Source organism: Andrographis paniculata, unplaced genomic scaffold (genome assembly GCF_009805555.1).
Source record: "Andrographis paniculata isolate CXL003 unplaced genomic scaffold, ASM980555v1 Contig34END, whole genome shotgun sequence".
NCBI classification, from domain to species: domain Eukaryota; kingdom Viridiplantae; phylum Streptophyta; class Magnoliopsida; order Lamiales; family Acanthaceae; genus Andrographis; species Andrographis paniculata.
In genome coordinates, this window is record NW_026137567.1 from 5,013,619 (window position 1) to 5,037,982 (window position 24,364).

At 34.9% G+C, this 24,364-nt stretch overlaps 5 protein-coding genes across 9 annotated transcripts; 1 reads left to right on the forward strand and 4 right to left on the reverse strand.

Annotated features, from left to right (window-relative positions):
- Positions 1–84: 84 nt before the first annotated feature.
- Positions 85–2,702, reverse strand: LOC127248582 (vicilin-like seed storage protein At2g18540). Its single transcript, XM_051270998.1, has 5 exons — positions 2,354–2,702; positions 2,068–2,261; positions 1,889–1,969; positions 1,495–1,806; positions 85–1,411 (listed from the first exon to the last, which is right to left on the reverse strand). Exons 1-5 carry the CDS (start codon positions 2,652–2,654, stop codon positions 263–265), a joined length of 2,037 nt encoding a protein of 678 aa, XP_051126955.1. The 5' UTR covers positions 2,655–2,702; the 3' UTR covers positions 85–262.
- Positions 2,703–7,699: 4,997 nt separating this feature from the next.
- Positions 7,700–9,621, forward strand: LOC127248585 (scarecrow-like protein 15). The gene has a single exon (XM_051271005.1). The coding sequence runs from the start codon at positions 7,886–7,888 to the stop codon at positions 9,464–9,466; it is 1,581 nt and encodes a 526-aa protein (XP_051126962.1). The 5' UTR covers positions 7,700–7,885; the 3' UTR covers positions 9,467–9,621.
- Positions 9,558–13,000, reverse strand: LOC127248587 (G-box-binding factor 1-like). Of its 5 annotated transcripts, none has more exons than XM_051271011.1 (12): positions 12,837–13,000; positions 11,590–11,727; positions 11,427–11,483; positions 11,257–11,343; positions 11,088–11,171; positions 10,814–11,004; positions 10,674–10,725; positions 10,551–10,599; positions 10,268–10,476; positions 10,116–10,193; positions 9,902–10,027; positions 9,558–9,819 (listed from the first exon to the last, which is right to left on the reverse strand). In XM_051271011.1, the coding sequence occupies exons 2-12, from the start codon at positions 11,641–11,643 to the stop codon at positions 9,772–9,774; spliced, it is 1,035 nt and encodes a 344-aa protein (XP_051126968.1). In that variant the 5' UTR covers positions 11,644–11,727; positions 12,837–13,000; the 3' UTR covers positions 9,558–9,771. The 5 variants fall into 5 exon arrangements, with proteins under 5 accessions (XP_051126968.1, XP_051126964.1, XP_051126967.1 ...); XM_051271007.1 differs by having other exon boundaries at positions 11,569–11,727; XM_051271010.1 differs by having other exon boundaries at positions 11,584–11,727; positions 12,837–12,999.
- Positions 13,001–13,175: 175 nt separating this feature from the next.
- On the reverse strand, positions 13,176–16,596 carry LOC127248586 (serine/threonine-protein kinase STY13-like). Its single transcript, XM_051271006.1, has 6 exons — positions 16,276–16,596; positions 14,692–14,818; positions 14,387–14,582; positions 14,174–14,295; positions 13,915–14,070; positions 13,176–13,831 (listed from the first exon to the last, which is right to left on the reverse strand). The coding sequence occupies exons 1-6, from the start codon at positions 16,461–16,463 to the stop codon at positions 13,538–13,540; spliced, it is 1,083 nt and encodes a 360-aa protein (XP_051126963.1). The 5' UTR covers positions 16,464–16,596; the 3' UTR covers positions 13,176–13,537.
- Positions 16,597–22,222: 5,626 nt separating this feature from the next.
- LOC127248588 (homeobox-leucine zipper protein ATHB-40) lies at positions 22,223–24,078 on the reverse strand. The gene is made up of 3 exons (XM_051271012.1): positions 23,744–24,078; positions 23,252–23,589; positions 22,223–22,708 (listed from the first exon to the last, which is right to left on the reverse strand). Exons 1-3 carry the CDS (start codon positions 23,850–23,852, stop codon positions 22,475–22,477), a joined length of 681 nt encoding a protein of 226 aa, XP_051126969.1. The 5' UTR covers positions 23,853–24,078; the 3' UTR covers positions 22,223–22,474.
- Between the last annotated feature and the right edge of the window lie 286 nt (positions 24,079–24,364).

The following is a 24,364-nucleotide window of genomic DNA, read 5'->3' on the forward strand; positions in this document are numbered from 1 at the left end:
TTTCTGGCAGCGGATTTTTAGTGAAATTAAATCACTTTTTTCAGACTTATAAGTGTACTTTTCGCTATAGTGTTTGGAGATCAGTTGCAAGGAAAAGGGCTGCTTGAAGGATGGAGGATTATTACAGTAGGAGACTTTTTACATACTACACAACACAGGAAATGACAGGCAGATTTATTCGGAAAGAAAATAGTAGAGCCTGAAGGCGGCATTGGCAATCGATTTTCTTGAGGATTGGTTGCGATTGTTGTTCATCCAGTTATTACATGGTTTCTGCCACTGATTGGCCTCCCCATGGTTCATAGCCTTCTTCTCCTTCACGCTCCCGTTCCTCTTCTTCCCGTCTTCTCCTTTCCTTTTCCTTCCGTTTGGCCTCTTCTACGGCCTTTTGCTCCTCCTCCTCCCTTTGCCTTTCTTCCTCCTCTTGTTGCCGTTTTTTCTCTTCTTCTTCTTCTTCCTCCTTCCTCTTTCTCTCTTGTTCCTCCCTTTTCATCTCTTCTTCCCATTTTCTCTTTTCTTCTTCCTCCCTTTTAATCTCTTCTTCTTCTTCCCGTTTTCTCCTTTCTTCTTCTTCCCGTTTCCTCTCTTCTTCCTCCCTTTTCATCTCTTCTTCTTCTTCTTTTCGTTTTTTCTTTTCCTCTTCTTCTTGTCTCTTCCTTTCTTCTTCTTGTCTCTCTCTCTCCTCTTCTTCTTGTCTCTTCCTTTCTTCTTCTTGTCTCTCTCTCTCCTCTTCTTCTTGTCTCTTCCTTTCTTCTTCCTCTCTTTTTCTCTTTTCTTCTTGTCTCTTCCTTTCTTCTTCCTCTCTTTTTCTCTCTTCTTCTTGTCTCTTTCTTTCCTCCTCCTCTTCTTCTTCCCGCCTTTTCCTCTCTTCTTCTTCTTGCTTCCTAGCCTCCTCCTCCTCTCTCTTTCGGGCTTGTTCTTCCTCTTTTCTTCTCTCCTCCTCTTTCCGTCTCCTTTCCTCCTCTTTTTCCCTCTGCCTCTCCTCTTCCATCACTCTCAGCTCCACCTCTGCACACGACACACAACTCAAGATCACCGCATCGCGCTGAGGCGCCAACAGCTGATCCAGTGTCGTATTTGTGACATTAAACGACATAGCCAATACATCTTTGTCCAAGGTTTGGAGCACTGAAGCCTGTCCCACGAAAAACTGAGGGTGATTATGATTCACCGACGTGCTAAACCCCGCAAAAACTAACGTCTCGTTGTTGAATGCCATTTGAGCCATCGGATGAAACCTCGGCACCACAAACACATCCCCTTCCTCAACATTAAAACTCGTGTTCCTACACGATGCTGCCGCAGTTTCTTTCTGGCCACCTGGACACACCACCCTCACCATTCCCCGGCCCTCTAAAACCACCGCCACTTCCGCCGCCTTGGGGTTCCAATGCGGCCCCATCATCGACCCCTGCACATCGCAATTTCGACGATTTTCAAAAATTAAATATTTGTTCTAACAATTTTCCAAATTCTTCCAATAGCACGGCTTACTATTGTCAAGTTGACCATGAAGAAGCCAATGTCGGAGCCCTTCAATGCCGACAGCTTCTTCTTCGTCACCGTCGTGCTCCACCCGTTGCAGTTCTCAAAATCCTTATCTTCCTTAAAAAGATTGAACATTTTCGATGATTTTCTCCTCGATTTTTTGTTCGAATCTAATATTCCGAAGCTTCTGATCCTCAGAAGTTTCATTACGAATTGGGTCTCAATATCCCACAATGTTCGACCGGTTTTGGACACCCCGTGTATGATTGCTGGTGTATCTATCCCGATGAATAGCTCTTCAATCACTTCTTCAGAAACCTAATTAAAATGACAACCTCAAACTCCACAAACATAAGTAGACTGTAATAAATGAATCCATTGAAATACATGTTAGTGCTACCTGGAAAGCTGCTTGAAGAACTTTCTTGTCGAATCCAAGAACCATGTCTCGGACATTAGTGTACGGCCCGAATTCCGATGCCTACACAGATGATGGTCGAAAACGTTAAGACCTATTTACCAAAAGACAAACACATTAATTACATAGCAAAATCAGAATGTGAAACTGGTTATTAATACATGAAGCCCATCCTTCTCGTCTGCAAAAATGGCATGAACTCTGAGCTTCAATCTCTCTGTCTGAGCCTCGATTTTGGTCTCCAAATTGCTCTGTAACAAGAAAACAGATCCCCTCTGCAGCCTGTAGACATCTCCTCTCCTTACATCTGCGCTCTTAAGTTCACCATCGTCTGTCCAGCTTAATTTCCCACTACCTAATCCAAATTCCCCAGCAAAATTAAATATATGACATCGAACGTAACCATATTGATTGCAAGAATCATTAATCAGTTGATGATTTGGAGACCTGTGTGGACATAGAAGACCATGTCTGAATGGAGCAAGAGTGGCAGCAGCAACGAGTTGGGCTCCAAGGTGAAGAAGTGGAGCAAATATGAGCCCTTGATGTTATCGGCTAAACGGACGGCTGAGATCTCTCCGTCCTCGGTAGACACCAGTCTTCTCCTGTGCTCCTTCTTCACGCGCTGCGCCCACGCGCAGCCGCCTTCTCCTCCACGATCGCCGGCGGCGGCTGCGCACAGCAAAGAAGACGGCAGAAGAAGCACCAGAAGGCAGAGGATGCCACGAAGGGAATTTTCGGTCGCCATTTTTGTGTTAAGATCCGCGGCCGTGGCGTGGCTTTTGTTTGGGACGGCGAGGAGCGCAGACTGTACCCAACCGTACGTGGCTTTGTGCATGCATTCGCAAATGCCACGTGGCGGGCGGTCAGGACTTGCTGTCTTGATGTAGAATTTGGGCTGGAGTTGATTGGGCTTGAGAATAGTCCAATAGGTTTTGGGTTGTTGGCCTTTATTTGTAATGGGCCGGATGAATTGGGCTTTATAAAAACGCTTGTATTTTAAAAGCAACGTTCATTTAATAAATTAAGAGTAAATTGTAAATAACCACATGTATTTTATTATAAATTCATAAATATTTATTGTTTTATTTATGGTGTAAAATGGTCTGGTGTTATATCACACAATACTCTATGCATCAAAAGTTATGTAAATTTAAATGGTAAAATGTCTTAAATATTTTTATTTGAATAAAATAAATAAATAAATAATTCTTCATTTCATATTTCACCGCCGTCATTTTATAAATTGTGAGATGTGTTAATCAATATTTTATTTATTTATTTTATTAAAAAAATGATATTTAAGATATTTTACACTTTATTTGCTTTAACACTTATATAATTATGATTAGGCATATATTTACAACCAAGATTTGCGTCTGTTTTAATATAATAATAATAATATATATATATAAAATCACTCAATAAATAAAAATTAAAATATAAAATATAAATAAAAATTGATTAATAATAATAATAACAACAATAACAATAAGTGGATGATGAGAATCTGTTTTTGAGGGTGTCTTTTGTGTGGCACAAGCTTAGAGCAATAATTTGAATATATATATATATATATATACATATGTTGCGAGTCCGTGTGGGGCAAGATATGTGGATGTGAATGTGTAGGAGAAACTTAGCAACTAAGTAGTGACAAACTACACTTTAATTGATTGCCTGTCTAATATTCTTCTCAATTAATTAATAGTAATTAATGCATTTTGACTTAACCCCACGTTTTAGGCGTGTATGTATGTATGTAGGTAACAGAATAAACTAAAAATTTATTGAGTCAACCCACCACCAACTAATGTCTTTTTTCTTAAAGAACGTACACAAATTCATCCATATATACACTTTCTCTTACTGTGATTGCACTACAAAAAAATAATATATTTGTAACAAAATTATGTCCCTAAAATTCACGTAGCTAACGTAATTTCATTCTTAATTCCGTCTCTAATATCATTAGTAACGGAAAAAATAAATTTAGAGACAAAAAAATTTTGTTGCAAAAATAATTTTTTCTTATAGCGTTGTGTCTCTTATAGTCGGTCTCTTTCATTTTTTTGTCAAACTTGTGCTTTTTTTTAATTTTTTTTAATGAATATTATAATTTGGAGGATTAGTGAAGGAATATATAGTGATCACAATGGATCTCTCTATATATATTATATTACGTCACAAGAGAATTGAAAAGGTAAATTTGAAATTTGTGAAATATTCCAGAGAGAAATATTCTTTGGCCAATGTATTATATTAGAGATCATACAACCGCGTATTCAATTATATATATATACACACACGATGCATGTATTGTTATTTTTGTTGGGCTTTTGTTTGCGGATAAATGAATTAATAATATATATATTTTTTTAAGTTTGATCAATTTTTAGGTATGATAGTCATTCTGCGCATCGGACAGGTATCAAAGCCCTGTAATACTTAAATAAAATATATATATATATAATATTAAATATTTGTACTTAGTATATGTATATGTTTGTGGTTGTTGAGAATAAATAAGTATGGTTTAATTAGTTTTATTCTACTTACTATATTTTCCAATCAAAATAATATACCCAAACATTGTTTTCTATTAAAAAAAAATATATATTTAAAGATACTTCCAAAGACGAGGAAGAGATTACCATGGTGTGTTTCATGGATCCTAATTTATAAATAATATTTTATTTTTTGAAAAAACTAAGGTTGTGCTAAAATATATTTGAGAGTGTTTTGAAATTTTTGGTTGGTTTAGGAATTAGTCACAAAAAACAATAAAATTATGTTGTAAACTTCGTTGCTGAGCAGTATTAAAATTTTTACAATAAAATTTATTTTCTGTAACCAGATATATAATTATTCATAATTAATTTTATAGTATTACAATTTACAAATACAAGTATCAAACCTATAACAATAAAATAATCCTCATCCATTCTAATTAATTAATTAAAATGTCTCCCACAGGCACAGCCTCCCCAACATATTCTTTTCACATACAATCAATAATCATCTTCCATTTGTTTGGTTTGTATTATATATATATATATATATATAAAATAATAGTATATTTTACAAAGAATTATATAATTTATATATTTTTATATATATAAAAAAAAAAGAACCTGAGATTTTATAAATAAAAAAATCTTGAGATAGGCATGAATCACGCATGCCTACAGTTAATAATTCTATAATAAGCCTCTAGAAGATATAACTAAAAAATATGCACATTCATCAGATCATTCTCTTAAAAAATATATAAATATAAATATATGTATATATATATATATATCAGACTGTATATACTAATTATTCAGAAGCAAAAGGTTGGAGCATAAAATGATGTAATATGGATCATCATTAATGGCTGCCAAATGTATTTTAGGTGATGATCCCATCCATGTTTTATAATTAATTAATTAATTAATTAATTAATTAATTTTCTTATGTATATATATATAAATATATGTTGATTGATTGATTACGATTAATATAATTAATTAATTAAAAAGAGAAAAAGAGAGCTGGAAAACATCTTTCAGAAAGTGGAGGAAGCTTTACCAATAATAAAGTTAGAACGTTAAAAACAAAAGGAGATATATAATTAATTAATTAATTAATTAATTATATACACAAATGTATATATATATATATATATACATGCATGCAATTGGTTGTGTATTGTCTCCAGCAGAATATATTCTTGCACACCAAATTAAAGTTCTGTTCCTTTCACCATGCTTGTGACAATATTAAGCTCTCTTTTTTCGATAACTAATCTTAGATCAGACTCGAATACCAGATCTATGATTTTGATACCATGTTAAATAATATAAATAATTGTCATATTTATTATTTATTTATTTATTTATCTACAAATGAGAGATAGTAAACAATAAACTATAATAATAAATAAAATAAACTAAAATGTTTAATTAGGTGTGCATATTAAAGGAAATGAAGTCGACAATATTGATCGATGATTAGATGATCAAAAAAGGGAAGGGATCACAGATAAAGATAATAATAATATGCTGCTTGTCGAGAGAGTGAATGAATGATACTTACAATCAAATTATATTTTGTGACAGATATATAGATATGTATTATCATTATCATTATCATTATCGTCATCATCAATTCCTTCGAATATATCTATCTACTCTGCCACTTAATTCCTTTTCCAGTCCCCTTGCTCACAGTAGCTCCATCCATCGGGACAAATAAAAATTATTTAAATATATATACTTTTATAAATTATTCCGTTCAAATTAAATTGCAATTAAACAAACTCAAACGTGCAATGAAATATGATTATATGCTATGCTTTAGAAATGTAAAAATTTCCTTGTAGCAAATGTAGATAGGATTGAGTTACCATACATATATAAATACATTGGAGGCTTTTTGATACATTTAATTTATAATTAATCAAGAACTAAATGGTTTGATTAATTAGTAGAATTAATATGAAAAAATAAAAAATAAAAATGAGAAGTTGAAAAAGGAATGAAAGAAAAGTGGTGGACACATTTCCACCTCTATTATTATTATTATTATTATTATTTAAAAAAAAAAGGAAAAAAAGCTTTGGACATGACATGACTCACTGTACACCACACAAGAATCATCACTACAACCATTTGGTCTCGATCGAGGGAGGAGGACCTCTCCTTTTCATTTATTTGTTAATATATATATATATATATATTAAAATTTTGTAGGTTTGATTAAATATGAAATTAAAAAATAATTTCATAATTTCAACTATTATCCCTAGGTGAACCATGCATAGATGAGGATATTATTATTATTATTATTATTATTATTATTATTATTATTATTATTCCGTTTACAATAAAATATTTTATTCAATATTTAATTTTGTATTCCCTCCGTCCCTTAATAATTTATCTATTTTTAGTAATTGTACAATCTACTTAACATTACAAATACCCTTCTAATTTACAATATATTATACAAATATATAATTAATTTAGTTTTTTTAACTTTATTTATATTTTATCCCAATATAATAGTAATAGTATTTCTAAAACTCCGTGAAAAAGCAACTGAGTATATAGATATGAGACGGAGGAAATATAATCTTTGATTTGTATGTAGGGTAGTGAAATAATATGAATTATAATAATGGATCACTCGTTTGTCAACTGTCAATCCTAACTTATTTCAAGAATTCATTCTCAAAAGCCCTTGATGTTAAGCCTGCCTAACTATCTAAACACGGAAATATAACTCGCACTTATAAATTAACAAATAAAGCATATATATAATATAATATAATATAAACATAATTGCATAAATTAAAAATTCATATCATCTGCAATAATTCATATGGTAGCTACTATAATTGTTGATTTCACTGTATACATGGATACACAATACACACTAATTACATTTATTTTAACAAATAATAATAATTCAAACTCTCGTGAAAGATGATCTGATGGCTGGCGTGTTTAGTAAATTTGTAATAGTAAGATCGTAACATTTGCTACCTATGATTCACCTAATTTACTTTGTTAAACCACCTAATTTATAGATTGGAATTTACTCAAAATGCATTCCTTAGGTAAAAGCGCCGGCTTCTATTAAAGTAAAAAAAAAAAAATAAAAATAAAAATAAAAAAAAATGATAATAATTCAGCTATTTACATCCATCATCGTCTTTTTATCTCTGATTCTTGGGAGGTCCAGGGACCCTCAGCGCCAGCGGCATCAACAGACACACCTGGCTCCCAGATCCCTGGATCTCGCAAGAATCACCGATCCGCCCAGTCTCAAGACACGCAAAGATAAAAGGGCAACAATGATCAGCCCTCCTCTTGGCGACGCCACCATAACTTTGCAAACTGCTGACTGTCTGTGTCCTATCCTTCTCTTTACACCTTGACCTTGTTCCTTTCTTCCTTTCCAATTTTCTACTTTTCCCCTTCAAGCAAAGCAATGAAAGTACCGTTTTCCGACCACAACCCACCTCATACCCCATCCACCCTCGCCACCGAGCCCAAATCCGTCCTCGACCTCCGCCGGAGCCCCAGCCCCGTTTCCCGGAAGCCTCTTCCCTCCGCCGCCGCCATTAACGCCACTCACCGCTCCCTCGCCGGCTCCGACCAGGACGACCCTTTTGCAGACCACCGCCTCGACGATTGGGACTCCTTGATGAAAGAATTGGGCTTGAATGACGATTCTGCCCCTGTTTCCAAACCTCCGCCGGGAATTGCTTCCGCTTACGACCCCCAGATTCCGGCCAACAACTCCTACTCCGCCTTCCCCGACTTGCCGCCGCCGCCGGTTAACGCCTTCGACACGAATCAGTTTCTGCCGGCTGATTTCGGCCTCGCCGCTGAAATTCCGCCGCCGTACCCCGCCGTGCCGATTTTTCATAACCCTAATATTTTCGAGTCCGTCTGCCCCGGCGGCTCCGAGTTCGACGATTTGATCCGACTCGCCGAGTGCTTCGACACCAACTCGCTTCAGTTAGGGCAGGCGATACTGGCGCGGCTCAATCCGCGGCTCGGCTCCCCCGCCGGCGAGCCTCTCCAGCGCGCCGCCTTCTATTTCAAGGAAGCGCTCCGGTCCATGCTTCCCGGGTCGACCCGACCCGATCTCCGGCAGCCGGATTCTATGGAGATCATCGAAACTATTAAAGCTCAGAAGACCTTCTCCAGCATATCTCCGATACCGATGTTCTCCAGCTTCGCTGCGAACCAGGCCGTACTCGAAGCTTTGGAGGCCTTCAATAATGTCCACGTCGTCGATTTCGACGTCGGTTTGGGTGGGCAGTGGGCTTCGTTCATGAAGGCGCTCGCCGAAAAGGCAGAATCAAGGAAGCGCGCCGGCGCCGCCGTGCCGGCGCTGCGAATATCCGCCGTTGTTTCCGACGATTACGCCGTCGAGTCGGCGCTGATCAGGGAGAATTTGACTCAATTCGCGCGAGAATTGAACATCGATTGTGAAATCGATTTCATCTCGATGAAAGCCTTCGAGTACCTAAATTTCCAGGCGATGAAATTCACACACGGCGAGAAAGTGGCGGCCATCTTATCGCCGGCGGTCTTCCGCCGCGCCGGAATTGGGTTCCTGACCAATCTCCGGCAGATCTCCCCGAGCGTGGTGGTGAACGTCGACGCCGAAGGTCAGATGAACTCCGGGCCTTCCTCTTATCGGCAGGTTGTGATCGAAGGCCTGGAGTTTTACTCCACTCTACTCGAATCCCTGGAAGCAGCCACCATCAACGGCGCCGGAGACTGGATGAAGAACATCGAGAAATACGTCGTGTTCCCCAAGATTCTGGAGATGGTGGCGGCGGCGGCGGCGGAGGCCCGCCGCGGAATGACGTGTAAGGAGGCGCTGGTGGCGGCGGGGCTGAGACAAGTCGGGTCGAGCCAATTCGCGGAGTTTCAAGCCGAGTGTCTGCTGAGAAGAGTGCAAGTCAGAGGATTCCACGTGGCGAAACGTCAGGCCGAGATGCTGCTTTGCTGGCACAATAGGCCTATCGTCGCCACGTCATCTTGGAAGTATTAGTCCATCTGTCAGTCTACGTGTCTGTCCTAGTCTTTAATTAGAAGCAGAAACTATTTCCAATTAGATCAAACCCCTCCAAAAAAATGAAAAGAAAAAAAAAAAAACCCTATTTCATCAACAGCAAGCAAATCACTGGAAATCCAACAACTTAAATTGTACAGACAAAACAGACAGACCCAAATGAGATCTCTATAATACTATAAGACTAAACAACATTCGTTAATGGTGTGGTATTAGTAGGTAAATTAAACTCTCATCTTTCTTGCTACCAGAGAGACAAACACAGAGAGGCTGCAGCTGCTTTATTACATTGTCTGAACGTCATCTGATCCACAAAGCTTTGTTAGCTCTTCCTGTCAAATATTGGTGCAATCAGATCATGTAGCATATATACACACACATATATATATATATATAGAGAGAGAGAGAGAGGACCTTGATGGAGTTGTTCTCAGAAGCGAGCTTCTTGCACTCCTCATTAAGCCTCTGAAGTTCTTCTTCGAGAGTTCGGTTCTCGCTGATCAGACACTCCACCCTCTGCTGCAGCTCTTCACACTCGGCCTGCAATCGAAGAATTCGAAAAGAGTAGTAGTAAGCAATCGCTTTTCCAGAGTCGAATGTAGATCGAAATTTAGCCAACGGCGCAAACCTGTTTGCGTAATCTTGACCTCCGAGCAGACTCCCGGTTGGATTGCTTTCGCTTTTGCCTTTTCAATTCGCGCTCGTCCTGTGAAATCCGAGCTCGTATTTCCATTTCTCTGTGTATTTTGATGTATAGAAAAACAATAAAAGGGGACTTACTTGAATCCACTGATCACTAACATAGCCAGATTGATTCCCCGGAGAAACGCCCGGCGGACTCGGGCGCAGCATCATCGACCCGGAGCCAGCAGCCGGGTTCCACAAATCCATTCCAATGTTCAGATTAGTCACAGGTCCAGAAGGTACAGGATTTCCAGGGACCGGAGCTTGAGAATTCGATGGAATCGCATTGTTCTGTGCGTTAGCACCTGACATTTTCACGGGACAGTCTCAGAATCGAAACTAGATCAAGAAAAACAAAATTGGCACTTGAAATTCTTACCATCGGCGAGCATCTGGTCGAAGCTCCCTTTCTTGGTCGCGGGAAATTCCTACAATATAGATCGAAGAATTGCTTCAGAACAAACTGTCGAAAGACAAAAACAATTGTCGTAGAACAAAAGACCTGATCATTTTCGTCGCTCGCATCCGATGAGCCTTCACTCCCACTCTCGGCGCTGTTCATCGATTAATTCACATACAATGAATATACACTTATAAAATCACATTAGAAAGGCTAGAATTAATCGATCTTGAATGACCGACCTTTGCGTGCCAACATCATTGCCAGATCCCGAAGCAGCTTTTCCACTTTCTCCTGCCTTGCCCCCGAGCCCGGCTGTCCTCTTGGCTTTCTTGCCTAAAGCCCGCTCTTTTCCCTCGGTGGCTTTTGCATCCAATCCGATATTTCCATGTACACTCGCAGGATTTTGAATTCCAGGTGCATTGCCTGGTGCCTGAAAAGAGAACAGAACAAACACCTTAGATCAAAGATTTTTCATCCCAAATCGACAAAATCACTTTAAACTATTATCGCAACCATGTTAGGGTGAGGGTAGACTCCTCCAGGAGGATACAGCGCCGGATATGGAACCGGTGTCCCGTAAGGCGGCATCAGAGGATGCTGCAAAATAATTCAAATTTAGATCTCGGGAGCTAAAATTTTCATCGAATTACTGACTAAAAGCCCCATAGTTCATCATACTTACCTGGCCTCCCCATAGGAATGGGTGTGGAGTGGGGGAAGCAACCGTTGAAGCAAAGAATGGCGGCGTTGCTCCAGCACCATAAAAGGCCTGTGAAAGAATGGTATGATTATATTCGATTAAACCAAAGAATGAAAGATCAAAGAGATTCAATCTGGATAAGTATATAAAACCTGCATAGAGCTCGACCAATCGGGATATGCAGGTGTAGCAGGCATACTTGGAGCTTCCTGTACATTCAGTTTAGTTAGTCTCAAGAAGCTTAGGGATTTTAATAGAAAACCACACGTAAACAACGATGAAAATTATAGATACTCTTGAAAAATAAACCTGCACCGAGGATGCAGGTTTGGAAGACTTTGTAGGCGTGCCTTCTTCCCCAGGTCCCATTGGAGTATAAGACTGCAAACTCTATGGCCTATCGATCTTCTTGTTAGAACAGCTTGAGTTTTGTAGTTGGAAATTTCTGCGAACCTGATCATTCGGCATAGGAGAAAAATTGTATGTCTACTGTCAGAAACTCACTTAATCTACTAGAGAAAGATTAAATGGATTTAAATGAATGAAGTTGCAATTTCTCATATCTGTAAGACTGTATTGTTGCCCTGAACAAGAAAGAAAGAAAGAAATGAAGAATCCATGATTGGATTCCAAGATACTGGTTTACAGTAAATCCATTAATCCATTATCTGCACAAGAATGATGATAAACAGCAGCATTGACACCTTCTACTGCAAAACCCCTAACTAAAAATGCGATTAACTCGACTGAAGAACAGGTATGTATATGCAGGATGATAATTCAACTAAAGATATAAAGATAGGATTTCATACTTAATGTAGATACTCATTAGATCATTCCAAAGGGTTAAAAACAATTCATGTCAGAGGAATCGATGATAATATCAGAAGGTGAATGACAACAACACAGAACACCATTCAAGTGAAATGCAAAAATCAGGGATAGGGCGGATAGAAAACAAAAGTAGCTCAGAATTACACTCCATAAACAGATGCATACAAATCTCAACCAAACTGCACTAATCAATAAATGAGTGGGAGGAAAAGTAGACTGGGGTTAGGGTTTCCTGACAGTTGAACAAAAATCATCAAATTTGGTAACAAATAGATAAATACTTCAGTCATATTCCTAAACATGTAATCATAAAACCAATTGTTCCTAAAAATCTTTAAAAAGGCAAATGTTCTAACTATCCTCAGCATAACTGAACTAGAAACTTTAACAAGAACACATCACCTATCTATAAACAAGCGACAAAAACCTCAATCCATCAGTTCTCTCGTAGTTAGCAAAAATCTAGAAATTCCCAATCATCCCACCAAAAGCTTTACAAAAGTTCAATTTCATCAAGAATTGAGCAACAAATTTAAATCAATTCACATCCGAGGAAACCCACAGCCCCCAAATCCCTAAATCAACAATCAATACAAGCGTTGGTAATGAATTGAATAAACATTCAACTCCTGCTGGATTGTATGGCCTGTCTTCTGTTAATACATACAAGGGGTCAGGGAAACTGATAGGTAGAGAGAGAGAGAGGTACAGAGAGAGAGGGAACTGGCCTGGTGTGGAGGCAGTGAGGTGGATGGAAAGAAGTCCAACTCGGACGGACGAGGTTTGCTTGCTTGGGGTTGTCAATAATTTTTATACTAACGTAGCGCCAAAATACACTCGACACGCACTCTTTCCCTGAGATCTAATTCTTGCCAAATACAGCTCTACTCTGTAAAATTCTGAACCTAAACAACCAAAGCCCCAATTCTCAGAGAAAACTAACCGTCTTCTACCCAGAACGCATCATAAATGAACAGGGAGGGGCAGTAATAGTGACGGAACAGTTAAAATTAACGCCGTGAAATTGACAGCGGGGGTGGGTAAATTGTAAATGGTAATCGGAGGGGGGTAGGGTTTGGGAGGGCGACAGATGTGGGGGGAGAGGGGGGCCCAGATGGAAGAAAGGGTGTGGATGGATGATGGATAACGTTGTTTAATATGGTATGGATCTGCTGCTGCCGCCGCCCACCACCGCGGCGCCGCCCCTCTGAATTGACTGCTGGGAAATGCGCTCGTTTTGTATTGGGATGATTAGATAAAAGGGGAGGAAGGGAGTACTGTTCTTGAGGGTTTAGGTTGGATCAAGAATTCGATTGCCACTTGTCTGAATCTTCCTATTGAGTTTTATCCAAACGTTTCGACAGTCAACTGAATCTTGTCTCTGATAAGATTATTTACAAGACCGATCCCAATTTCGAAACCTCACTTTCTAGAAGCAACGGCCCAAGCGATGGAACAGCCGGACGGAGAAGCTCCGGTGGAATTTTTTCGGCTGCTCCGGCGAGCATTCTGCGCCTGTGGATTCTTCGTCTTTTTCGACGTTGCTGCTCGAATGTTCCGCGCCGGACAACCTCGGAGAAGGCTTGGTCATGGCGCGGAGGAAATCCTCCAGGAATTTTGTGATCTGCTGGAACTCGGGCCGATCTTCAGGATTTTCTGCCCAGCAAGATTTGAGGAACGGCGCGATCCCCGCCGGAATGTCGTCCACGCTCGGCCTTCGATTCTGCAATAAGAAAGACAACAGCAGTAATAATTCAGTCGATTCTATAAAGAGACAAATTCGGAGGCTGTCTGATTAACCGCTACCATTGCAGCAGCATATGCCACTAAGATGTTGTCTCTGCCCTTGAATGGAGTTCGATTCGTGAGAAGCTCCCACAGAACCATGGCGAAACTGTAGACATCCACTCGGTGATCGTAATGCTTCTTCGCGCCGGGACGCAGACCATCTACATTGAACATCTGTTTTTTTTAAATAAAAAAAAATGCTGTTAATTAAACCGCCATTGATGAAAGATTAAGCTCTGTGAACACAATTGTGATTGAAGAATGAAGACGATGATACCTCAGGGGCCATCCAGCGATAGGTTCCAACCTCGACTGTCATCTCATCATCCGACACTTCTCTAGCCGATCCAAAGTCAGCTATTTTGATTTTCTTATGATCTTCTGTAAGAAGCAGATTGCCTGCAGCAATACCATGATTAGTACTCAATGTACAAATCTTACAATTTTCAAAATTTTTGAAATTTCCAAAATGCACAATGAATGTTAGTACTCGGTTTTAAATCACGGTGGATGATTCTGTTCTGGTGAAGATACTCCATTGCTTGCGATATCTTTAGCGCGAAACGTATCGACACCTTAAGATCGAGGCGATTGGGACGAACGCTCCACAAGTATTTTTGCAATGTACCTCCTCTCATGAGCTCGGTGATGATCATAAGTGTCGGCTCTAGAACAACCCCAATGAACTGCCCAAACAAACATAACATGTCATAAGAAAACATAAAGTGCGGCACAAATGTTGCTCGATAGAATTAAAACTAAGAAAAAAAAAATCAACAACTTTATCATTCATACCTTCACAACATTGTCATGTTTTACTCTCGAAAGCATCAGAACCTCCCGATTGAGCTTCCCCTGTTGACTCTCCGGCGATGGCATATCTGACGGCATCACTTTGACAGCCACAGGAGTGCTTTTGTACCTGCAAAAGATTCAACAATTTCCAGTAATCGACATAAAACTTTACAAAATCAAACCTCGACAAAATCCTACTCTACAAATAAGTCGAGTCGGTTCCAACATTTGATCAATTCAGACAAAACTAATCAAGATCCAATTATCACGAAGAAGATGAACTCATACACGGACTAACATGAAAGTTCCTGATTTTCGCAAATGGAACAAGAAAATTTACATCTACCGATACATCTAAGCTATGCGACAAGGATACTAATATTGCCATTGCTATTGTACAAAGATTACACTTTTAAAAGCATTGGAGATTTCTACATCTTGCTAATCACTTTGAACCGTCTTTAAGATGTCTCGGTCAATAACGAATGCAGCAACATTACCCGGGATTTGATAAACATGTTGGTGGGAAAGGGGAACCAAATGTGGCGTAAATTAAGGAAGAAGTATAGAGAACACAGAAAAACATTTTACTTCATTTGCTTACCACACCGAAAACTTTTCAAACCGACAAAAATGGTTTAGATAAACAATGCACAATCGTTTTCAACACATGCATGACAATAAAAATCGTGTCGACCGTCAAGAGGTTCTTCTAAAGGTAAAGTAGAGCATAAAGCACGATAATCCGGCTCCTTTTCCTCGCCCTTACGTCATTAAACATTATGTGCGCAAAAATTTAATGCATTTTGTTTTACAACTCAACTAACACCAACCCGTAATTTAATTCTTACAACATTACATAAAAAATCTTGTTAGAAAGATTATTCGATTTTGTAAATGACGTGATTATACAAAACAAGGGGCGACGATAAATGAAAACCACCGCATGAGCCTTTTTCGCAAGCGTTACAAAACTTTCTTTCTTTCTTTCTTTCCTATCCAAAGCAAATTTCGAAACTAATGAGGTTTTGTTTTCATCGTCGGTATTGCTATTCTCAGCCCTCGGTTTTGCGCCCACCGAGAACCGATATGCTGACGAAATAAGTAGGAATCAAACACAAAAAATCAACACATATACGAACAAACTAATCCCTAAATCAAGAATAAGTCGAACTTTGCATCCCCATCCTGCATCAGCCATTATTGCAATCATTTCTCACGACAAAATCTAACAATGGCAATGTAATAATGGCAAATTTTCACCAAAACCTGGTTAAATCCTAAGAACAAAAGAATCAAATCTATTCTTCAAAGTTCACAACAATCCACAACTAAAACCTTTTTAGAAATCAAATCATATAACAACACCAAGAAATCAAAATCAGACGACGATTAACAAAACAAACTTCACAGACAACTAATCAGGCCCAGAAATAACAACATGCACGCCGAATGAAAGACGACATTAATTTACAGTGATAACCTTCAAAAACTCGAAACAACAATCATGGATGCCAAAATAATTTTAAAAAATTAAAAAAAAAAAAAAAAAATCTTTGGAGAGGATCAAGAAGAAGAACTGACCTCCCTTCGTACACAACAGAATGGTGCCCTTCGCTTATCATCGGCCCAATAACGAGCTTGCGCGCGTCTACCAGCAGCTTCTTATCGATATTTCCGACGAAGCCCCAAGCATCCGCCGCCGCCGCCGCGGTCGGCCCATGGAAAGCAGGCGGCGGCGGCAGCTCGGAGAGTCCCTCCTGATCAGCCATTTTTGGTGAGGAATTTTAGTGTACCGCCAGAAGAGCTAAAAAAAAATTGGAGCTCGTAAATGGAGAAAGAAGAGGTTTTTATTTATTTTTATTTTTAATTGGGTTTGCTCTTGGGGTGGATTGGAAGTGTGTTTGAATTGAGACAGAGTGAATGAAGTAAGAGGGAAATGTTTTTCTTGTTATATATATATATTGAATATTAAATTTTTTATTTTTTTTATTTATGTAATAATATTAAAGAAAAAAATTAATAAGAAAATGTAATAGTATATATCCAAAAGGTAGGTAATAATACGTTTGGTTAAGGTTTGGATTTGTGTGTATTAATAGCTCTTAATATTTACGGTTTTGTTTAGTTAATATTTTAGTTTAAAATAAAAAAAAAAAAAAATTATAGAAAATATGAAAAAAATTATGATAATATAAAATATATTTTATTTTAAATGTTGATCTTTTATGAAATAATTGAATATAGTTTTGCAATATTTGATTTTTGGTACAAAAGTTAATATTTCTCTGCCTCTGTCTCATTTTAATTTTTTTTATTTATTTTTTTTATTTGTTTTTTTACTATGAACACGGTTCTATTTTTTTTTTATGAAGTTTTATACATACTTAATAAATATAAATTAATTTAATTAATTTTATAACATATGATATTATACACCATGTAGGATAATTCAAAACTTATCATTTTTATCTCTCTTCGATAAATAAATATTTTTATTTACATTTAGAACTTTATTTTTTTTATAAAATTGATTTATCTTGATTATAAATAAATAAATATTTTTTTACTTGTATTATTTAAAATTTTAATTTTTAAAAAATAATATTTATATTACATATATTTAATTGAGATATAAAATATTTAAACACATATTTAGAATTTTTTAATTATATATATATTAATTCTTATTTTAAAATTATTAACTATACCACTTATTTAAAAATATAATAAAATAACATTGTAACTCACTATTATTAACTAATTAAATCATATTACCTAAATAATGTGTCCAAAATAAAATGAGTCATTTTAAATGGAACTCCAGCAATAGTTGATAGTATTAAATATGATAATTTAACAGGTAGCGAATGCGGTTCCCACGCCATAATAAAAATGATAATTTAATAATTATATAATTTGATGAGAAAAAAAATGTATAGGAATATATTTTGCTGATATGATAAGATCAACGAATATTTATTAAAAATTCAAATAAAATTATTTTCTATTTAAAAAATGTTACAGTATTTGAAATAGATAAAAAAAAATAAAAATGTTATAGGATATTTGGGATGAAATAGTATATATTACATATATTGAAAATCTTATTAAATGTGAAGAGCAAACTTATGACTGTGAGGTTATGGGTTCAAATCCCGACGCCTCCAAATTCACCTGTCATATATGATTCGTCTAAGGTGATTTATTTTATCGGATCTAATTTAAACGATATTAGATTCGACTGGGATTTATCATGTGTGCTAGTACTTTCGGGTAGCGATTGTGGGTTCCCACATTATAAAAAAATAAATAAAATAAAATAAAATTTTAAAAAATCTTATTAGAAAAAATTTTGTTGGACAAACAAACAATGTTTTTACAATTTTTATACTATTCACAAATTTTTATTTAAAAATATTGTATTAAATATACTTTTCTTTTACAGAAAATATTAAATAAAATATATAATTTTTTTACTATTTTGAAATTTGTGCAAAACTCATGTAATTACGAGTAATTTCTTTAGTTGCAATTTGGCTTATGATATAATATATATATATATAATTAAAATATTTTAAAATTATATTTTAATAAAATATAAATAATGTAAACATTATTTTATAAAAAATTTAACATTTTATATAACAAAAGATGATCGATGTAGGGTGGACTCATGGCCGTGAGATCGTGAGTCCAAAACACCTTACGCTTGGGCGAAGATTTACCCAAAATTTGAGACGTAAATCAAACACACCTCAAATCTATAAAAATTTGAGATGCAACAAAATTCTATTTTCACAACAATTTTGGATATTTTGATATTTAATTTTGTAAAAATATCACATAAAATATATATTTTTTTTCACAAACTATTACATCAAATACTAATATTTAAAATTTAAATTTGTAGGCTAAAATCCAAATATTATGGTTGTATTTATTTGAAATTTTTATCACTCTTAATAATTACTTTATAATAAAATTATAGTGTTTTTTTTATACAAAATATTATATCAAGCTATTGATATACTTATATCAGCTATTTAAAAAAAATTAAACCCAAACCAATCAAAAATTTAAATTTCAAAAACTAATAATAAAAAATTAAATAAAATAAAATAAACATGTTTGAATCACCGTCAACTTTAGCACTCTGCTAATTGTTTTTGTAATTGTGGTTAGTAGTTGGTCATAATCATGGATAATCAATTGTGATAATTATTAATAACATTGATTTCAATACTACACATTAAAATTTTCATGGTATTTCATTACGGGTAAATTATATAACACCTCCTTATATTTTAGTAAAAATATTTAAAATACTCTGCGTTTTATTTATTGCGTGAAACACTTTGTCTTAATATAAAATTTTCATGAAACATGTTTATTGTCCAAATTTTTTGTTTTAAATAAATATATAAATTACACAAGTTTTATACAAATAAAAAATAAAAAATATTTTAAATAAATTTTTAAAATAAAATAAAAATAAATAAATAATTGATTAATTAATTATTTTATAATTTTTGGCAGACAAATTGTTATCTTATATTTATAAAATCTATAAAAATAAATGATTTAATCAGTTATTTATTATTTATTTTATTTTAAAACTTATTTAAAATATTTTACACTTTTTATTTTTTATAAAACTTGCATAATTTAGGTATTTATTTAGAATCAAATATGAGCTCTGGACAAGAAGGATGTTTCATGCAAATTTTATATTAACATATGAGAATTTCACGTAGTATTTTATGCATTTTTACTAAAACACAATGTGTGTTATATAATTTACTCTTTTATTAGTTAATTGAAGTATGTAAGACAATTTTAATATTTTTATCCATTGTCTTTTATTTATAATTGTATATTTGTTATTTATTTTATTATAATATAAAATTAATACTTTGGAATAAAATAAGCAAAAATAGTAAAAATAATATCTTTAATCAAAATAGAGGAAGTACTACATATTATGATTATATATTAGCTCCAATAAAAATAGTTTATTTGGATCCGATATATTTAAAAATGATAAAAAAATAAAAATAAAAAGAGAGTGAAGCCATTTTTAATTTTCTTTCTTTTGGATGACGTGGGAATCCGCGGTCGCTATCCGAAGTGCATATTGGGTAAACTTCCATCAAACCTATACCCTGCAAACTAGTGGAGAGAAATACTCCCTCCGTCCCACATAATTTGTCATTATTTTATATTTTTGTCCGTCCCACATAATTTGTCCTTTTCTTTTTTGGAAAATTAATTATACACTTTAATCATATTTTAAAATTTAAAATTTAAATTTTTTTAATCTTAATTAAACTATTTAGTTATTTTAATCTTAGTCTATAATTATTTTTACTAAATAATAATTATTTTTACTAATATATTTCTTAATTACTTACTAATTATACTTTACCTAAATTTACGTGTTTACAGTAATACACCCATATTATATGGTACGAAGAGAGTAATAAATAAAAATAATAAAAATTATAATAAATAAATGTTGACAGTTGGCTAAGAGTTAAATGTTAAAATTTTGATATATTTTTGTTCAAAAATAATACTCCTCGTCTCATATCTATATATCAATTTGTTTTTTTATATGGAGTTTAAGAAATATTAGTATTATATTGGAATAAAGTAGACATAAAAGTAAAAAGACTAAATTAACCCTATTAGTATTGTATAATATAAAGGTAATGACATTTGTGTAATATATTGTAAATTGGAGGGTATTCGTAATGTTAGATAGATAGTACAATTACTATAAAAAAATGAATATTTTTTTATGGAACAGACCAAAATAAAAAAATGAATACATTGTTAAGAAACGGATGAAATAGCAAACTATATTGAACTGGCCAAATAAAAAGAAAATTGAATATATTTGGCGGGATAAAGATAGTATATATTATATATATATATATTTACATTTTTTAAAAAACAAAAAAATATTTCGATTTTACTATTTTATTTTTTTTAAAAAAATTTAAATCAAATACTTATTTTAAATTTATTATATTAAATTAAAATTTAATTTTATATTTAAAGTATTGCATCAACAAATAGTTATATAATATCAAATAAAAATATCACAGTTTAAAATTTTAGTATTATTTTAAAACAAAAGCCGGCCAGCCCAAATTAAATAAAACATAATTGAGCCTACCAATACAACTTCAGATAGCCCGGCCCAATATTTATCATTAAATAATCAGCCCAAATTCTTTCCTTAAATAAATACACGATTTTCTCCACGTTGGAAGTATTAAAGCGAAAGGAATGTGCTTTTGTGTTTTCGCTGTTTTGGAATTCCGTTTTCAAAAAATTTGAAAATGAAAAAAAATAAAAAATAAAAAATTAAAATGATTATTTATATACAAAATGGGTGTTAGATATACTGTTTTTTGAAAAAAATAAACAAAAATACAAGAAGACAGGGCCAAGATGTTCAAAACGTAAAAAGAAAATATTAGACTTAAAATAGAACAAAAATGGAAAATAATACTCCCTCCCGTCCCGGCAATCATGTTCACTTTAATGTAACCCGAGAATTTAAAAAATGTATAATTAGTAAATAATTAAAAATATATTAGTGAAAATAATTATCGTATAATAAAAATAATTATAAATAAAAATTAAAATAATTAAATAGTCTAATTAAAGTTTTTTAAAATATAAATAAAAAAAATTTAAAGTAAGATTAAAATATATAATTTTTTTTCCAAAATAAAAAAGTGACAGAATAAGAGGACGAACGGAATTGAAAATATAAAAATAGTAGATGGACAGAGGGAATAATAATATGGAACGAAAGAGTATCTATTGCTATTGAATAAAAAAACACACACACACACACTTACACATTCAAATCTTTCTATTCATAATCAACAAAACACAAATATTACATTAAATCATCGTTATAAATCACTCAAACAAAATAATAATAATAATGGTTAAATGGTATAAATGACCGTCTCACTAAAAAGTTAAGCTGATTGTCTCTGATATTACATTGTCTCTGATATTACGTTAGGATATAGTATTAATTAATTATTTATTTACAAACAGAATCAACCAACAATAACAATTCCGATATGGGGCCCAAATTCAGTTTTATCTTACAACATAAGTGAATCGAAAAAGACTCAACTCAATCATCCAACTGTTGCGTGAAAAATGTAAACAGTGCACTAAAACGAAAAAGTTTGCTTCCTGCAAGAAACCACCTTTTTTTAAAAAATAAAAATAAAAAATCCTTAAATGTTGAAAAATGTTTTCTACTTTAATAAATTAATTACCACAAATGTTTATTATCCATTCCCAATAATTAAATTAAATTTGGTTAGAATTGGGTAAATTCTTTGTCTGCTTATTCACAACTTGCAATGCCTTGTGCTTCCCACTAATCACACAATTAAAGCACTAATCATTAATTAATTTTAATCACGAGTATTAGTGCCATAAATACGACAAATGCTGTAACGACACAAGTCAAGTCAAGAAAGCAAGAATTAATAATTACTGTTCGTACATAATAATTGCTAGCCATTGCCAAATTAATAATTAATTAATTTAATTAATTAGCTAATTAAACGACCCCAGAAAGCCAAGTGGAAAATTCGGCAGTAATTTACAGGAGATTAGTCAGTAAGTAGCCTATCTACAGAAATTGCCCCCACTAATTACCCACATTATTAATTGCTAATAATAATAATAATAACAGTAATAATTACTAATGTAATTAATTAATAATTAATTAATTAATTTACACATAGTATAGGTTGTCCCATTCCATCCCATGAGCATAATTAACGTTGTTGTCGGGGCCCACTTGGTAGAAGACGCTATCCAGACCGTCCATTCCGAAATAGGGCGGATGATCTATAGCGTCCATTGAAAACGACGAGCTCGGGCTATTGCTTGAAAATCCGTCCATTCGCTCCGTCAACCGTTGGATTTCCATCTTCGCATTGTTGAGTTGTTCCTTGAGCTGCACGAGCTGTACGTTGGTCAACGGATTAGCATAAGGTCAAAATTGAAACCGCACAATGTGAAAGTCGGGTCGGTGAATCTGGACCGTACACGTGTCGGGGGAAGTGCATGTGGTGCTCAATTACAAAGTGTACGGATGGTGGACAGAAACCTCAGAAAAGTGTGTGTATTATATAATGTATCTGTCTATCTATATATATCTATCTGTTGGCAGACTCAATTATAGAGTGTCCTAATTTCGAATGGGCCTTGATGAATTGTGGAAGAGACACCTTTTTCTGGAATGTAGTGCATGCACCTCAAATATCAACAATTTATCTTTTAAATTTTTCTCAAAAACTCAAAAATAAAAATTGAATCTTTTTTTCCCCAAATTGTAATTTATTGTTTTAAAACAGCTAAAGATTATTAATTACTCCTCTGTCATTCTAACTTGTATTTATTTGATCGGATACAAATTTTGAATAATAATTGTAAAAAAAATAAAATAAATTTTTTTATGATAATTTAAAAAAAAAAATGAGCATAGATTTCAAGAAGTATTAATTACCTCAGTCTCAAGGCGGCATTTGTCGATGATGGCAGAATCGTGCTGTGATTTGAGCTTAGAGTATTCTTCCTCAAGCTTCTTGCTCTTCCACCGCGCGCGGCGGTTCTGAAACCAGACGGCGACCTGACGGGGGTCGAGGCCGAGCTCCGCCGCCAGCCGGTCCTTCCTCTCCGACTCAAGCTTATGCTCGTCGCCGAAGCTCTGCTCAAGTAAACTCACTTGCTCCTCGCTCAGCTTCCTCTTCCTCATAATCCCGTCGCTGCCGCCGCCGCCGTCGCCACCTTTATTCTTCTTCCTCCGCCGCCGCGGCTTCGAATTTCCGGCCGCCGCCGTCGCCGCTGTAATCAAAATTACCAAAAATCAATCAACATTAGTCCAAATACATACATATATACAGATATAGATACAGATCGTGTCAGACAGACAAGCAGGAATCTGTATGTAATAAAAGATATATATACATATATATGTATGTATGTATATGTGTATTACCTTGGGGGTGGTGCTGAGGAGGTACGAAGTGTGAGTAAATGGCGTCGTCGTCAGGATAGTACTGAGACAAGAGTACCATTTCATCATCGGCTTGAGGAGGATGGTTCATGCTTTAATTCACAGTAACCGATCGAAAGTACTACTGCCTGCCTCACTGCAACTTTGCTGTAATAATTATTAGGGCTTCCTTTTTTCTTTTTTTTTTGGTTAAGTGAGTGAACAGCCAAACAGGAACTTCTAAAAGGGAGATTTAGATAGAGTATAGCTTTCGTAGGAAGAATTAAGACTATGGATTGAGGAAGGCCCTCGTATTTATACACCCACATTAAGATATTCACTCATGGTCTTCCTATTATTTACCACAATGCCACCACAATGTCTAAAATAAAAATATACATAGAGGATAGAGAGAGAGAAAGAGAGGAGAGAGAGAGAGGGGGGGGGGGGGGGTTGTGATTTAATTCACAGTTAAGGAAAGTGAAATTGAGTAAGGAAATGAAAACGGCTTTTGTCATTCTTGTGTCTTGATTTGGTGAAACGTGATTCAATTAATGGGGTTGGATGAATCTGGAGGGAGGGGGGGGGGGGGGGGGGGTGTTTCTTGTAAGAACCAAACACTGT